Source organism: Dipteris shenzhenensis, chromosome 23, assembly GCF_047967505.1.
Source record: "Dipteris shenzhenensis isolate YYH24624 ecotype China chromosome 23, Dip_SZ_1.0, whole genome shotgun sequence".
NCBI lineage: Eukaryota > Viridiplantae > Streptophyta > Polypodiopsida > Gleicheniales > Dipteridaceae > Dipteris > Dipteris shenzhenensis.
Window position 1 is genome coordinate 41838798 of NC_141618.1, and position 16864 is coordinate 41855661.

At 45.6% G+C, this 16864-nt stretch overlaps 1 protein-coding gene across 2 annotated transcripts in view; it reads left to right on the forward strand.

The window, feature by feature from the left end:
• Nucleotides 1-16864, forward strand: part of LOC147887391 (DUF3754 family protein, putative (DUF3754)) — a 177144-nt gene that overhangs the window by 122784 nt on the left and 37496 nt on the right. For both annotated transcript variants that reach the window (XM_087394719.1, XM_087394720.1), the window contains exon 12: nt 10501-10554. In XM_087394719.1, the coding sequence (XP_087250845.1) occupies nt 10501-10554 (54 nt within the window). The remainder of the gene's footprint in view (nt 1-10500; nt 10555-16864) is intronic.

Below are 16864 nucleotides of genomic sequence, written 5' to 3' on the forward strand. Positions count from 1 at the left end.
GAAGCCCCAAATCTGCAATTTTAACACAAAAGCCCCAAATTTCAGACAAGATCTGCAGATCTGTCTGTAAAAGCCCCAAATGTACTCCCAGAAAATGACTGCCCCAATTTGTGGTTTCCTGCAAGATGTGCCTGCCAAAGAACACCTGTGGCTGAAGGCAACCTGTGTAAATGCACACAAATCTGTGAAGGGTACAGGTGGTACAGTACAGTACGAACTGTACGTACAGTATGTACGGGGACCTGTACGGCCAAATAGTACGGCGATCTGTACGGCCAAATAGTACGGATGCACCTGCGCCTGTACGGCGGTGTCGACGATCTGTACGGCAGCAACGACGATCAGTACTGGAACTGTACGGCAGCAACGACGGGAACTGTACGGGAACTGTACGGCAGCAACGGCGATCTGTACTGGAACTGTACGGCAGCAACGACGGAAACTGTACGGACAGCGGAATTCGTACGGCGTACGGCGAAATCCGTACGGACTGTACGGCGAAATCCGTACGGACTGTACGGCGATGGTACGTCGGATTCCGTTGAGGGAGAGAACGTTGAGGGAGCTGGTGGCACGAGGGTCTTGAACCCGCTCTGATACCAAATGAAGGATTAGAGAGTGTGAGAGCAAGAGAGAGTGAGAGAGTCGTAAGCTGAGAAGCTGTAGTTGCAATAGAGTGTGTAAAGAGTACTACACAAAGTAGTGTAGATAAGGTTTTGTCATAGTGACAAAACCTTAGTAGTCACTAACCATAGTTAGTGAACTAACTGCAGTTAGGGGGAAAAACCTCTAAATGAGGGAAAAGTGCCCCTAACTAACTTATTATATTACATTGGTCACTGCTGAATTATAGATATAATTCCAACACGAGCTGCGTGCCAGCATTTTGGAGCTGCCTCGAGCTGCATGCCAGCGTTTGGAGCCATTTGGAGCTGCTGAATTATGTGAAGGATTTGAAAGAGCAGTTGGCCAACATTGATGAGATTATGCCTGATTCTCAGCTGGTTCTTAATACCCTTGATGGGTTGCCTAATTTGCTACTACATTGAGCTTGGTTGCAGGGGGTGATGCCAATAATTTCTCATTTGACCAGCTTGTTGCTCTTCTTCTTCAGGAGGAGCAAAGTCGTGTGAATCACAATGCTACTATGGCTAGTGATCAAGCCTTTGCTGCCCATCATAAACACAAAGGTAAAGGCAAGGTTTCAGTTGGAAAGCCCTCTCATTCCCATGCTGATCATTCACATACGGTATTCAGGTAGCGTATCTGGTGCGCTCGGAAGACTGCTTTTGGTTTCGAATCTGAGTTGACGGCGTAAAGCCTTACACTCATCATCGTACCAACTATTACAGGGTATGGTTCCAGGGGATGATGGGCGGGTGGAGCGGGTGGTGTGGGGGAAAGCGTGAATGGCAGCCTTGTGTAGTGAGCAGGTGACAAGGGCAACACGATCCTCTAAAAGGGGTATGAAGTCAATATAAGCGAGAAGTATGTGCAGACGGTCAGAGCAAGAAGGTGAGTGATCCTGATCAAGGCGTATATCGTGGTACTTGGAGTAAGAACTGAGTGGGGTGGAAGGTGCTATGCGAAGGGGGGTGGAGATGCTAAAGAAACTGCATGTATGATCAGCCCCTGGGGGGAGAGGTGCTACAGTGAAGTCAGTAATGCGAGATGTGAAGACAGGGGATCCCATGATGTAATCAACAACATTGGAGCCCCCCCCATGTGGAAATATCTGGTAGTATAGTGGAATCATCTCTGAAGTGAAGAAGTGGTACCCTGACGGGCCCTTGTCCTCGCGTTGAGGTCCCCCACTAGGAGGACTTCTCCGCAGCTAGAGAAGTCAATGATGGACTAATAAAGAGCAGCAAATGGGGCTGTCTGGCTGTCCATGTGTCGAATCCGGATCCAAAGAAATCTGGAATGTGTATCTCTCTGCTCTACTAAAATGGTCCCCAAAAGTGTGTATCTGAAAAGGACTGCAACTCCACCTAAACCTCGAACTCATCTTGTACCCCTCGTCTCATCTTTGTAGGCAGACTCCCATGTATATCCGCTGTCTATTGGAAGAGGGCGCTCTGGACTCTGATGTGTCTCTGTATAAAAGACAATGTCGTGGCCTGTATAGGATTTCGAGAAGTTCCGTGGTTCTGACCATAAGGTACCATTACAGTTCCAAATGGTGCAGGACAGGGTCTCGGATATCTCAGTCTCATAGACCCCGCTTCCCTATGTAGGGGAGGGGACAGGTGCCCTACGGGGGCCTGTAAGAAGTCGTCCCTCTGGTACCACTGCCGACTTCCCCTCCTTCTGAGCCTGATCCCGCTGCTGCAGCAAAGAGCGCCTCTCCTCAACCTGTAGAGGTGTGAGGTCCTCATCCATAGAGATGGCTGGCTGATCTTGAAGGACTGACCTGCGTTGTAAAGGTGAAAGTCGTGCCTGAGTGTCATGGAACCGTATGATCAGGGGTTGCTCTCGGTTGGGATCTCTCCCCACCCGCCACGCCCTCTCTATCCTGTGCTCAGCCACACCTAGGGTAGCGGCCACGAACGCAGTCGCATCTACCATCGGTGTAGCCTTAGTGCGTGGGATCCCGCGTACTCTGATGTTGAAAGTCTTATTGGCTCTCTGCTGCTGCTCCATGAGAGTAGCCGAAATGGTTACCCTTGCAGGTTTCCGTTTGGCCACGTCAACCCATTTGGAAGTCTCCTCAATAGCAGATTGCATGTTTGCAATCCGTGCCTCGACCACCGGGGTACTCCTTGGGACAGTGTGTATGGCTGTGACCTTCTGTCGGAGCTGCATGATATCCTGTCTGAGTCCCTGAATAAGACCCACCTGCTCTCGAATGGCCCTAGCTTGCTCCTGTATGATGCGGATCTGCTCCTGGTTGAAGTGGACCTGCTCTCGTGCGAAGCGAGTTAGCTCCATCTCACGCTCACGAAGACTATGTATCTCCATGAGCAAGGTCCTCTGGTGTATCAGCCCACCCATGTCCACGCTGAAACTGTGATGACTGTGGCATGAAAGTGTGGGACTGAGTCCGAAAATTGGACGATGACTGGGTGAACTGGGTGAGGAACGGAGATGAGAATGGAATGGATGAGGCAGTCTCAACGGGGTGTGGGAGCGTGGGCTGACTGATAGGGAGAGGGGAGAGTACAGCGCAATGCGGCACAGTGTATGACACCTCCGAAGTAGGGGTCATAAGCGATGGGAGAGCTGTAACAGGAGAGGAGGGGAAGGGCACAACCGACGCCATGGGCATGAGTATGTCACTGATCGTAGATGTAGAGGGAGCTGAGAGTGAAACTGGAGCTGAGCCTGAAGCGGGGGCTGAAGTCGAAGTAGAGATAGTGATAGAGTGAGCTGAGGCTGGAGCTCTAAGGACTTCTTGCGGAGATTTCTAGAAGGACGGTCCCCTTCGTCACTCACTAACACTCAGATCTGGTTTGATTATGCACGCACACTTTATGACATCCCGAATCAGCTAGTCCCTAATCTCTCACACATGCCTCGCCCCACATCCTGCACCCTCTTCACTAGAGGGGTAAAGGATGCCGTAATGAAACTTCATAATGGCCGAGTGAAGGATCATGAGGGGTTATGCACTGAGTTCATTGCATATGGGTTTAACCTCCTAGCCTCGATCTTAGCAAAGCTTTTAATGAAGCTGTTTGTTTGGGGTTTCCACACACTTGGACCATTAATACTATCTCACCCATCGACAAGGCAGGGGATCCCATGAGCCCGGAGAACTACAGGACCATTATGATTGGACATGTCATGTCCAAGATTTATGCATCAGTACTTGACTCCGAGGTTAGCTGACTTGCAGAGTGTCGAGGACTTAGAGCAGCAGGACAGGTTGGATTCCAGCGTGATCATGGAACCATGGACCACATTCTCATGCTCAAATGTATCATCGAGGAGGCGAGGTCACGGAAGCAGAGGGTTTATTGTTGCTTTGTGGATTTTCTCAAGGCATTTGACACGGTTCCGAGAGCCTGCCTCATACGATGCCTATAGGACTTGGGTTATGACTAGGAGATCATTTGGGCTGTCATGGCACTTTACGAGAGAGTTTCAGGCAGAGTTCGGGCAGGATCCGGGTGGACAGACGAGATCATGAGCACCATTGGGGTCAAACAAGGGTGTCCTTTGTCACCTACCTTGTCTGGCCTCTACATTGACGGGCTTGAGACAATGATGCAAACACGGGGGGGTGTAGGTTGCTCTCTTGCAGGCACGTTGATCCAGATATTGCTCTACGCAGATGACGCGGCTCTCTTATCTTCCTCAACAGAGGGGCTTCAGAGACACCTAGACGCACTACAATCCTTTTGTGAGTCTCATGATTTGAAGGTCAACCTGGGTAAAACCAAGGTCATGATCTTCAATACATCTCGAGCCATCATGCGTCAGGAGCAGTTCACATTTGAGGAGTCACCTGTTGAGATAGTTTCATCATACACTTATCTTGGGGTTATCTTCTTGGGACCCAGCTTCACTATGAGACCCGCGATGCAGGCACGCTTGAGCAGAGGGTATGCTTCATTGGCCAGACTAGAGAGGCAGTGCTTCCACTCGCACTTTCAGGATCCACGCACCAAGGGGTTGCTTTTTGACTCCTTGGTTCGCCTAGTGGGAATGTATGGCAGCCCTTGTTGGGGGCCAGACTTATCGGATACAGAGTGGGCCCGTGTGGAGTGGCTACAGGCTCTCATCTTATCACAGATGATTCGTGGTAAGCCATCCGTTCCTCACCAGATCATTCAGGCTGAATTTGGGTCACCCCCTTTATAGCTAGATGCTGCATTTCAGGTCATCATGTATCTGTACTGAGTTAGGGAATATGGGGATTACACCTCGGGGCGTAGCAGGCTACGACGGATAGCTCTATCCTCTTCTATGGCACTTGCAACAGGACGAGACTAGAGGTGTTGTTATGCACGTACAGAGAGATGGTTTGAGCGACTGGGGCTCCACATGGATAGACTACCTCCCTTCCAGTACATCATGGATGCTCCATTTTCTCCCCTCCTATCACACGAGGTCAACCAGGTTATCCATGAGGATCTACTACAGCTACACACATTTCGGACCTGGTTGGGACCGAGTGAACGCCCAGTGAAGCTTAGCTTCTACAGAGATCACTTCTTACATATCACAGTGGAGGGTTTCATTGACCCACCAGCATACACGTAGATTCACCTACCCCACTCGCTAAGGATCTCTCTTGGGAAGTTCCGGGTCTCTTCACACAGACTTCGCATCGAGAGCAGCAGAGCAAAGCGACTACCCAGGGAGAGACGCATATGCACACTGTGTGACATGCAGGAGATCGAGACAGAGAAGCATTTCATTTTCAGGTGTCATGTATACTATGAGATCCGAGGGCGTTTCCACTGCCTCTTCAGGGATAGTTATGGGATTTTGGCCCGTTTCCTCTCCTACCCAGACCAGCGGTGTTTGGCAGGTTTCATTCATGAGGCACTTAGACACCGCGAGAGGATACTCCGAGCACCAAACTTCTTCCTCGCCTGATCCCTCACAGAGCTCTATCACAGAGTTCTTTCAGCTAGATCACATGGATCCCCATGAGACAAGACCTCGACATGACTGTGACCCGGAGTCTATGACCCGATAGCTCAGACAGAGGGTCGACACATAGATCACACTTGGGGACATCCCCTCCTTGTTTAGAGTCGGAGCCCGACCGACAGGGGTCACAGTAGCCCTGGTCAAATGCAGAGCTATGACCAGGAGACGTGCCAGGACCGCACCTCTGAGTGGCCAACAACACTCTATTGCCGACTTCATGCCTCCACTGTCTCATCCATCCTGATATCTTGCTGCTGCCGATGATGATAATGATATTGATGATGATGTTGAGATTGATATATAGTTGACCATCGACATGACTATGTTGTACTTAGAGCATTCTTAGAGCTGAGATTGTTTGCTTCTTATGGTTTACATAGGGTCTTAGTCAATCATAGGTGGTGCAATTACTAGCATGCTACTCCCCTCCTAGAACATTTGCATATCCCCATGAGATCATGCTGGTTCACCTTGCTTGCCTTTATTTAAGAAACATGGAGTTCTCTAGCTTAGGGAGAGACTTTGCTATTGGGAGGAATCAAATGCTAGCGTATCGAGGGCCCAACAATAGACAAGTGCAGTTTGACTAGTAGGACTTCATTGTACTACCTGACATTTTAATCGAGATTGTTATTATAGTAAATTTAAGAGGATAGATATGTAGCCACCACATCGGGTATAGCCATATTCAGCCATGCTTGAGCTAATCTTTACAATGGCTGTAGGGTTGATCCAAGTACACAATGTGGTTTTTTCACAATTTGTAGTAGCATTGTCCACAACATGTTGAGCTCCCTTACTTTCATGACACATGATATTAGTCTAATTAACATACCCACCACCATCGAGAGCCAATTGCACCTCTCTCTCTTCTATCATGGGCTGTCATATCCCCATGGTATTCTCCACACATGATATACACGTAAGCCTAAGCCATTTGCTAAAGGTTTTACAAAGAGTTCTCCTACAAACAAGAATTGAGCTACATGAAGTAATACAATATGCCCCCCTAATAGTTAAAAATGGGTAATTCCGATTAATTAGTTAGTCTTTCACTCCCCCCTCGAAATTAGTCTAAGCATTAGATATAGTATAAGCCATTAATTAACCCCCGTCTCGTTAATGTGAGGTATCCTTGCCACTGTAGTTGTAGTTCTCGAAAGATCTCGCTGAGAAAATTCTCTCCTCCCTTCCCTCGGTAAATATCTCCATCCCTAGTAAATATTTCTCCCTAATATTGATCTCTGGCTCTCTAGATTCCAGACTCTGGAGTCATACGTCTGAGCTCACTCGGCAAATATCAAGCTAGCCAAAGAGGAGGGAGGGAGGGCTGAAAGGAGGGAGAGGAGAGGAGAGGGAGGGCAGGGGGGGAGGGCAAGGGGGGGCTGAGTTGAGGGAGATGAGAGGGAGGGAGAAAGAAAGAAAGAAAGAAAGAAAGAAAGTTTATTAAAGTCTTCGGAAGACCGATGGATCTATGAGACTGTGAAAAACCTGGTACAAATGAGCTATGAGGGTGGAGCTACTGAACGAGCATCCACACCAATGCAGAAATGCAAAAAATGCAAAATAGAAGTACTAAGTACTAAGTACAACATAGTCATGTGAGTGGTCGACTACATATCAATCTCATCATCATCATCATCATCATCATAATGACATCAAGGTGGGCGAGGTGGCATGAACGTGGCGATAGGGTGCTATCGGCCACTCACAAGTGTGGCCTTATGACGTCTCCTGGTCATAACTCTGCGTCTCCCAAGGGCTATAGTAACCCTTGTCAGCCGGGCTCCGCCGACTCTGAATAGGGAGGGGATGGTCTGACAATTGAATCTAATTGTGGTCTTATGCAAAATTAGCGGACTCATGTCGATCTTCTGTACTAGAAGAACCAGATACTGCAAGACCAGACTCTTTCTTTTTCTTTTCAGATGCTCTGCGCTTCCTACATTCAGAAATATCATGCCCAGGTTTCATACAATAGTTACCTCTCTTCTTCTTTTTGTGATCCCCAGAAGAAGAGGCACCATGTGAATGATCAGCATGGGAATGAGAGGGCTTTCCAGCTGAAACCTTGCTTTTACCTTTGTGTTTATGATGGGCAGCAAATGCTTGATCACTAGCCATAGTAGCATTGCGATTCACACGGGTTTGCTCCTCCTGAAGAAGAAGAGCAACAAGCTGGTCAAATGACAAATGATTGGCATCACCCCCTACAACCAACCTCAATGTAGTAGCAAAGCCTTGATATGAATCAGGCAACCCATCAAGGGTATTAGAAACCAGCTGAGAATCAGGCATAATCTTATCAATGTTGGTCAACTGCTCTTTCAAATCCTTCACATTAGTGAGATAGGCATCCATGTTACCACCGTCATCAAGCTTTAAATCTTTCAATTGCATGCGGAGATGGGCAACCCTCGCCTCATTTCGCACCTGATACAAAGATGCAAGCTGATCCCATGCTTGCTTAGTTGTATTTCTTTCTTTCTTGCAAGACCGAATATGAGGAATAATAACCCTTTTTATTGAAAGAGCAATCAAGGCATGTGCTCTGGCATCACGACCATTTCACTGAATTTGCTCATGTGAATGAGGCAAAGCACCTGGAGCTGGAGGTGCAGGAGTCCTAGCTGTGGCAGTAGAACCATCACTTGAAGACCCATCACCTGAAGAAGTAGAGGTTGCAGGTTTAGCACCAATAACAGTGCGTGTTAGGCCTGGCCTCATAGGCCTGGCCTCAGAACCTGAAACAATATGCCATAGATTCTTGGCAACCAAAACTTGTCCCATCATGTATGACCACATGGGCTAATTAGTGCCATCAAGCTTGTCATCGCCCCAATCAGCCCAAACAAATCATCTTTGCCACCAGACATGGTGCTAAAATACAAGGCAAATGCACCAACCGGCAAAGGAAATGAGAGAAAGGCAACCTCTCATAATCAAGTGCCAAAAACACTACCCAAGCTTCAAAGCTTATGTCTGCAAAAGACTCCGCTGTTCCAGGGTATACCTGTTGCAAGAAGAATCCTCAAAGGCAACACGAGGACTTTGCAAAATGCAAATGAAGCAGAAATTGGAAAAAGCCAATGCAACAACGGCTTACCCAATGATAAACAGGAGTGACAAGCTGTGAAAACGAGCAAATGAGGACTGGAAATGAGAATTACAGCAAAAGAAGTGCTCCCACGAGGAGGAGAGCATGTAGAAATGGAGAGAAAGAGATCCAATGGAGAGAAGCTCGTAGCCCGAGGAAAAGGGATTCCAAATGAGGAGGGAAGGGCTCAAAGAGAAGTCTTCGGATCAATTCAACAGCTCCAAATGGCTCCAAATGCCGGCACGCAGCTCGATGCAGCTCCAAAATGCTGGCACGCAGCTCGAGGCAGATCCAAAATGCTGGTACGCACCTCAATGCAGCTCCGAAATGTTGGCGCGCAGCTCGAGACAGCTCTGAAATGTTGAAACATTTGAGAAATGATTGGCGCGCACCCCGAGGCAGCCCATACTGCAGTGAATGTACTGAAATTCTGACAAACCAGACAGAAGTACAGAATTTTTGGACAGATGTATGGATATCCGTACAATTTTTGACGCGTGTACGGATTTCCGTACAATTTTTGACGCATGTACGAATTTCCGTACAATTTTTGATGCATGTATGGGGTTTTTTTTTTGGGGGGGACAGGTTCGGAATTCCATATAGATGCTGTAAATGCTCGCGTGTGGTCGTTTTTTGTTGCAGCAGGCTGGAAAATGCACCGAAAAACAGTTCCCTTCGCGGGAGTTGCTCCAAAGTGCGGTCTTCTCGCGACAAAATGAGGTTTTTCGCGACAGAAGTGCTTGGAAAGGTCTCAAACACTCGTGGGAGTGTGAAAACCAATCAAACACTCGTGGGAGTGTGAAGACCAGCAAGACCAGCAAGAATGAGAGCTCTAGAGGCTGCCAAACAGCTTGGGAAAGCTGTCAATGGCTTAGGGAATGGATTCCCGACCTGCTCTAATACCACTATTGGGTGTTGGAGGCAATGGAAGCTCAAAAATGGAAGCAGAATGGAGAAAAACGAGATGTTGTAATAGATTGCTGCAAAACTGAAGTGTGGAGGCTCAAGGGAGAGCCAACATAACAAAACCCTAGGGCTAACTGCCCTAACTGGACTAAGTGTCCTAACTAACCTAGATGGTACATAAACTAACTGTTCCAATAGTCCTAACTGACTATAACTAGGCCTACAAGGCTCATACCAAGGTATAAGTGGCATCTATGGATAGCCCATGAGATAGCCTACATGCTCCAATAAGATTGTAAAATGTCCTTGTACTCTTGGCAATCTAGGGAGCCTTAGGGTGATAGCAAATTGTGATACCATCTATCTCATTCACTGTGAATCCATGGCTTAGGGGATTCTAAAAACCAAGTGTGAACCTAGATAGACTACACTTTGCTTGTGTAGGAGCTCAGTAGTCTTTCTCATGGTCATCTGTACTAGGAAACTCCACACCCATAAATGGTGACATTATGTGTCACTTTCCAATGCAAGGCTCACTCGTGGACCCAACTTACTATTTTATAGCATTCTTTCATATTTTATTGGAAAACTTTGATGGGAAGAATGCTTTTAGTTTGGAATTATGCCCATTGAGGTTTTGGTAGCACGAACAAGTAATGGGAGAGGCAAGTGGAGTTTCAGAGAGCAACTTGCAGCAGCTAGGATGTGGTTGATTTAATTTAGAGTTATAAAAGTAGAAATTAGTTTTCCTTAAAATAAGCATGAGGTTTTTTTACTAAATGCATATCATTTTAGTTTCTACCTTTCCATAGATTGTGAGTTGTTTTTTCTAATGGTAAATAGGTCTTTTTGTGGCATTTAATATAGTATTTGTTTCCTTTATTGTGCAGTTTAAGGAGGTCATATTGGCATTTGCCCTTCTAATGCAGGCACAGAACGGCAAGGTATTAATCCTTTGTGAGAACTAAATCATCAACACATGCAAATGCAGTTCTGAGGTCTTTAGAAATTGGAAAGAAATGAGAGGAGGGTTCCTTCAATGCACACTTACCTTGAAATATAAATAGGCATTTAGAAAGGTATTTCAGACATGTTTTAGTGGCCATATTTTTTGGGACCCCAAGACGAAGGTTGTGCATCAATAACTGCTGAATGAGATGTGAGCTCTTTGTAAAACCTCCTGATTCTTTAGTTTTCAGAAAGTATGACATCAAGTGACTAATTCTATCTGTCATTAAGAAACTATGAGACTTGATCTGAACTCATATAGAGTTACTAATCCTTCAACACCATAAATAGTAGCCAATAGTTGATCAAATCATAGATAATGATTCAGGAATTTGAAATACATCTAATGACATTTGCATTTCTAGCACTCGATACTATGGTCTACACCCACTGTCGGGCGTTGATGACGTTAGTGGGGATGTCATAGTAGCTAGTCCCTGCTATGCGTGATGGCGTTTATGGTTTTCAATCTTATGAGTGACTATCGTGAGATTCAAACTGCACGATGTTATGTTTTTAGAGGATGAGTTTGGGAATGTTCCTGGATTCATCTAGGTACAAGTTCTTTCCTTTGTGGATTTTCCTCCACTTGGTTCCCTCCCTTGCCCTTCAAGTAGGAGGTCGTCCCCCTTGAAGGGATATGTTTCGGCCACTAGGTTGGTTAAGGTGTTCCATTCTACTTCCTCCCATCAATGAGGATTCTTAGTTGGAACATATAGGGCCTTGGCAGTGTGACACATTGCTGCCATAGGCAGCTTATTCATACTCAGCTTCCTATGGCAGCTTATTCATACTCAGCTTCATACAGATCTTGCAAGGGGTTCCATCGATATTCTTTTTATTTAGGAACACAAGATGGATGCCAGATATTGTGCAAAGTTAGGTAAATTGCTTTCAGGTCACACGTTTTGGTCACCTTCTTTTGGCACTAGAGGTGGGACTTGCATTTTAGTTGCAGACTCTATTTAGTATCATCGTTCCCTCCAAAGCTTAGTGGGTCATTCTTTTGCTTGGGGGATGTAAGGTTGGTTTTCTCAACCTTTATGTTCCTAACATTCGAGGGCACAGTGTCCTTCTTTGAGAAGGAATGTCTCTCTTGGACCCCCGTCGTAGATTTATGGGTTATTGGAGGTGACTTCAACATAGTGGAGTTGCCTTCAGACAAGAAGGGGCATAGAGAAGGAGGCATTCATTATTTGGAGAGAGAAGCCTGGGATGCCTTCTTGTTTCGGGCAACACTGCTGTTTTTATGGATGCCACTTCTTAGATTCTCGTTTCTTTTAGGACAGCCTTGGATTTGTTTCGTATTGCAGCTGGTGCACACTCCAGCTTTTGGATTAGTGACGAGGATACTCCAGATTGGGGGGCTGATTTTGGATTCAGAGGGGTGTTACCATCAGATATTTAGGATGCCAAATCGGTATGGGTATCTCTTCTTCACGGCAATTGCTCAAGTGTTGGAGAGCGTCAAGATGAACTCCTTTTTTGGAGTTCAACCAAAGCTGGACTTGGCCTCTAGGGTGGTGGTTGTCAACCAGGTTTTACTGGCTATAGCTTGGTATGTTTGGTCTTGCTGGTGCAGCTCTAGGGATTGCATTACTCAAGTCAAGACTTTTTGTGGAATGGGCTAGATGGCACCGCAGACACTATAGTGAGGGTGGCTTGGGAGACCTTGATTCATCCCACAAAAGAAGGGGGTCTCAATATCATAGACTCAGACTTGTAGTGTAGAGCCTTACTTTGCACGTTTGTGGTGAGGGGACTTTTGCCTGGGCAAGCACCTTGGAAGGACTTATTTATTTGATGCATATAGTCATGTACCTCTTCTTTAGGTGGAGATTGGGTAGACAGCTCCAGATGGACTTTTACCTTAGCCCAACTCAGGTCTTCTTCCTCCTCTTATGGCTGCTATTCTAAAAGGTTGGAACAGCTTCAGAAATACTCTTCGGAGAGTTCCCGTGACTTCTCTGGAAGAGATGGATAGGTAGCTTGTGATGTGAAATGATAGCATACTTGACGAGCATGGCACACCACTTGGCTAGTCCCATTGTATGCAGTGTCCAAATGGGAGAGAGGCCCCGCCTCCTCTGTGGGATCCTTGAAAGTTTTCAAAAAGCTTTCAGAGGATCATAAATAACAAATGGTAAGCCACCTCAGAGGAGTTGTAGGGAGAATAGATGCAGCTGTACCCAAGGATTGGGTGGATACTGATGACAATCCAATTGTTTGTTCTACTTGGATGGGGGCTTTCTCGAGGATAGGCATTCCACTTCAGGTCATAGCCTTTCGATGAGCACACGAGGGTGCCTTGGTCTTTGATGTTTTGTCAGATGGCAAGCTGTCCAAATCTTCAGATGATATTCTCTTGGGCATTCTGTTTTAGCTTGTCAAGATCATAGAGTTTGTGAAGCACGGCAAGGATTCAGAGTGGCACCTAGATCCAAACCCACATCTTACTCTCTTGGTTTCTTGGAGGATTTGGCTATACGGGGGGTCCACATCAAGTTTTTGTAGTGGGATCTCAGAGAGTGGGAATGGACAAAGCACCAAGAGAAGAGTCTCCTCTTATTTTGTTATACTGTAAGTAATGCCAAGAAGGCTAGAGGCCCTTCAAACCCCCTCATTGGAAGAACTTTCATATCTCTGTTGACTGGCAGAGAGCCTTTTGGAGGAAATGCAGGGTTCCTTCTGGGCAGCCTTTGCAAGGAGGTATGCTTTTCTTAGGGAACGGAGGGGCTCTCCCTTCTTCTTAGAGTCCATAGCAGGACTGGCATAGCACTTTCAGCCTCTTCCTTGGTTTTTTGTTGACCCGGTCGTGGTGGCTTTTTTGTTCATGCCATGCATGATGTAGTTTTTCTTTGAGCTTGCTCTTGCAAGGTCACTGCCATGAATTATGGCGATAATTCCAACACCCCCCTATAGTACCAATGTGATGATGTACAAGGAAAGATCAATCACCAAAAGGAGATAAGTTCAAGGCATTGTGAAATGCCTCAAACTTCTCATGTGGAAGTGCTTTGGTGAAGATGTCTGCAACATTGTCATGTGTGAAGACATAGATCATACGGATCTCCCCTGCATGCAACTTCTCTCTGACATACTGATAATGAACCTCAATGTTCTTCATACGAGCATGAAACACATGATTCTTTGCAACTGCTATAGCACTCTGACTATTAGTGAGAATCCTCAATGTTCTTCATACGAGCATGAAACACATGATTCTTTGCAACTGCTATAGCACTCTGACTATTAGTGAGAATTGGAGAAGGACCGTCCAATGATAGTTGAAGATCAGCAAATAAGCGGCGTAGCCACACACACTCAATTGTTGCTATGAAAGCTGCCATGTACTTAACTTCACATGAGCCACAATAGATTGTTTCTTACTGAGCCAAGAAATGGCAAGCATGTTCCAAAAAGAAACAATTACCTCTTGTGGATTGCCTAGTATCATAATCTCTAGCCCAATCTGAGTCACTATAAGCATGCATTTGCAAGTCACCCCCCCTGGGAAACATCAAGCCAAAAGACTTTGTGCCTTGCAAGTAACGGAAGATATGTTTTACAGCTTGCCAATGTGATGTCTTTGGGCTGTGCATATACCTGCTCACCTGTGATACTACAAACTGAATATCAGGCCGTGTATTGCACAAATAAATGAGGCATCCAACAACCTGGCTGTAGAGTGTGGCATCTACTGATTTACCTGCATCATACATAGTCAGCTTCAGCCCTAGCTCCATGGGAGTCGCTATAGGCTTGCAATCTTGCATGTTGAACCGATCCAAGAGCTTTTGCACATACTTGGATTGAGACATAATAATGCCATGTCTCTCTTGTATAAACTGGATCCCCAAATAAAATATAACATGCCCAAATCTGACATGTCAAATGTAGCTTTCAATTCAGCTTTGAAATCTGCAATTTTTTCTTCATGTGACCCTGTGAGCAGCATGTCATCTACATAAAGAATGATGACCAAAGTATCCCCCATGTCCTTCTTGATGTAGAGGGTACTTTCTGTTGGACTGTTATGAAGCCCCTCGCTGATCAGAAATGCATCAATCTTGGAATACCATGCACGTGGGGCTTGTTTCAGCCCATACAAAGTTTTATTTAGCTGCAAACTCTATGTGCATTACCCGAAATTTCAAAACTAGGAGGTTGTTTGACATAAACCTCTTCCAACAAGTCTCCATTAAGAATAGTTGTTTAATATCCAACTGATGAACATTCCAATCAAAATGTGCAGCCATAGCAATAACTAATCTGAGAGTGGTCATCCTGGAACTAGGAGCAAATGTCTCTTCATAATCAATGCCCTTCTTCTGAGCATAGCTTGTTGCAACTAGCCATGCCTTGTACCTGTCAATGGACCCATCTGACTTTCTTTTTACTTTGAAAACCCATCTGGTACCTATGGCATTCTTTCCTGGTGGCAAATCCACAAGATTCCAGGTGTGATGTTTCTCAATGGACTGCAACTCATCTTGCATGGCATTCATCTAGTGCACATTGTCCTTAGCTTCTTTAAAAGTATGAGGCTCTTCCTCATCAAGAAGAGTACCCGCATAAGCTGATTCAACAGAAAGAGCCCCCCCTTCGTGCCTCGCTGCACAACGGGTTCTACCAAGCAAAGGAGCATCAAGCTTACTCTCCCTGAGAGTTTGGAGCAGCCAATTGGGAATAGATTTGGCTGTGTGTATTTCTGTAATCTCTTGCCTGATTGCATCTTCCTCTGCCTGTGGAGGGACTAAATCAGCTGGTGGCTGAATCAGGGCATGTGAAACATGAGGAGCTTGCTGTAAATTTTGATTTTCAGCAGGGATGTCACATGTGGAACCCAAAGCAATGGGTATCAATCCGTCAAAAACATCATCTGATATAGAAGAAGCTAGCACATTAAATTCATCTTGTGTATGTGCTGAATCTCTGAAAAGATTACATCTTTGCTGACAAAAATCTTGCTTCAGACGGTAACCTTTGCTCTTTGCACCATACCCAACAAATATGCATTTAATTGCCTTGTCTGACAGCTTATGTCGAAACTCAACAGGCACATGGGCATATGCAACACATCCAAAGACACGAAAATGTTCCACTAAAGGCTTTCTCCCATGCCAAACTTCATAAGGAGTCTTTGTTTTCAAAGCCTTAGTGGGAGCCCGATTCAAAACATAGCTGGCACACATGAGACCCTCAAGCCAAAATCTGTGAGGCAACTTTTTGCTTGTGAGCATGCATCTATCCATCTCCATAAGAGTTCTATTCTCCTGCTCAGCTTTGCCAATTTTGCTGAGGGGTAAGCCTCACTGTAAGCTGATGGGTGATGCCTTTCTCTTTCAAATAAGCCTCAAATTCATGAGACATATATCCCCCCCCTCTATCTGTGCGTAGAATCTGAACCGTGAGGCCTCTTTCTTTGCCACAAAGTGCCGAAAATGCTTAAACACATCTGATTTTTTATTTAAACCATAGACTCAAGTGTATCAATAAAAGTGACATAATAGAGAATGCAGGAATCCTCATGGGACCACAGACATCACTATGAATGAGCTGTAATTTCCGAACTTGTACTGCACTATCCTTCTTGAAGGGAAGCCTATGCATCTTCCCAAGTATGCACCCTTCACAAGCATGAGGGGGAGGTGACTCCAAAGGAGACAAATCATCAACCATACAATGTGTTTGAAGTGTCATCAAGTTGCCATAACTCATATGCCCATATCTAGCATGCCATAACTCCGCATTCTGCATAGCAGCAGTGGGAGAAGGAACTGCAAGTGCATCCTCTGATCTTATCTCAAAAACATCAAGCTGAAAAAGACCACGAAATAGCATGCCAGATAGTCTCAAGACATAATCATCTTCCCTATGTCAGATTGCACACTTGTCATCTTCGAAGACAACCTACAATCCTCTTTTGTTGAGAGAGGACACTGAAATCAAATTCTTCTTTGTTCCAAGTACATAAAGCACATCATGAATTCTGAAATTTGTGCCATCTGCGGTTGTAAGTACAATCTCACCAATACCACGAATTGAATAAGAAGAATCATTTGCACAAGACATCCTTTTTCCAGCTGCTGATGGATGCAGAGAATCAAACAAACACTTCCTTAAAATGATATGTTTGGTGGCACCACTATCAAAGTACCAATTATTCAATGTCTCATTGAAGTTGAAAGCACATGAATCCTTAGAAGGATCATAACTGCAAGTCAAAAAAGCATAAGAGTCATC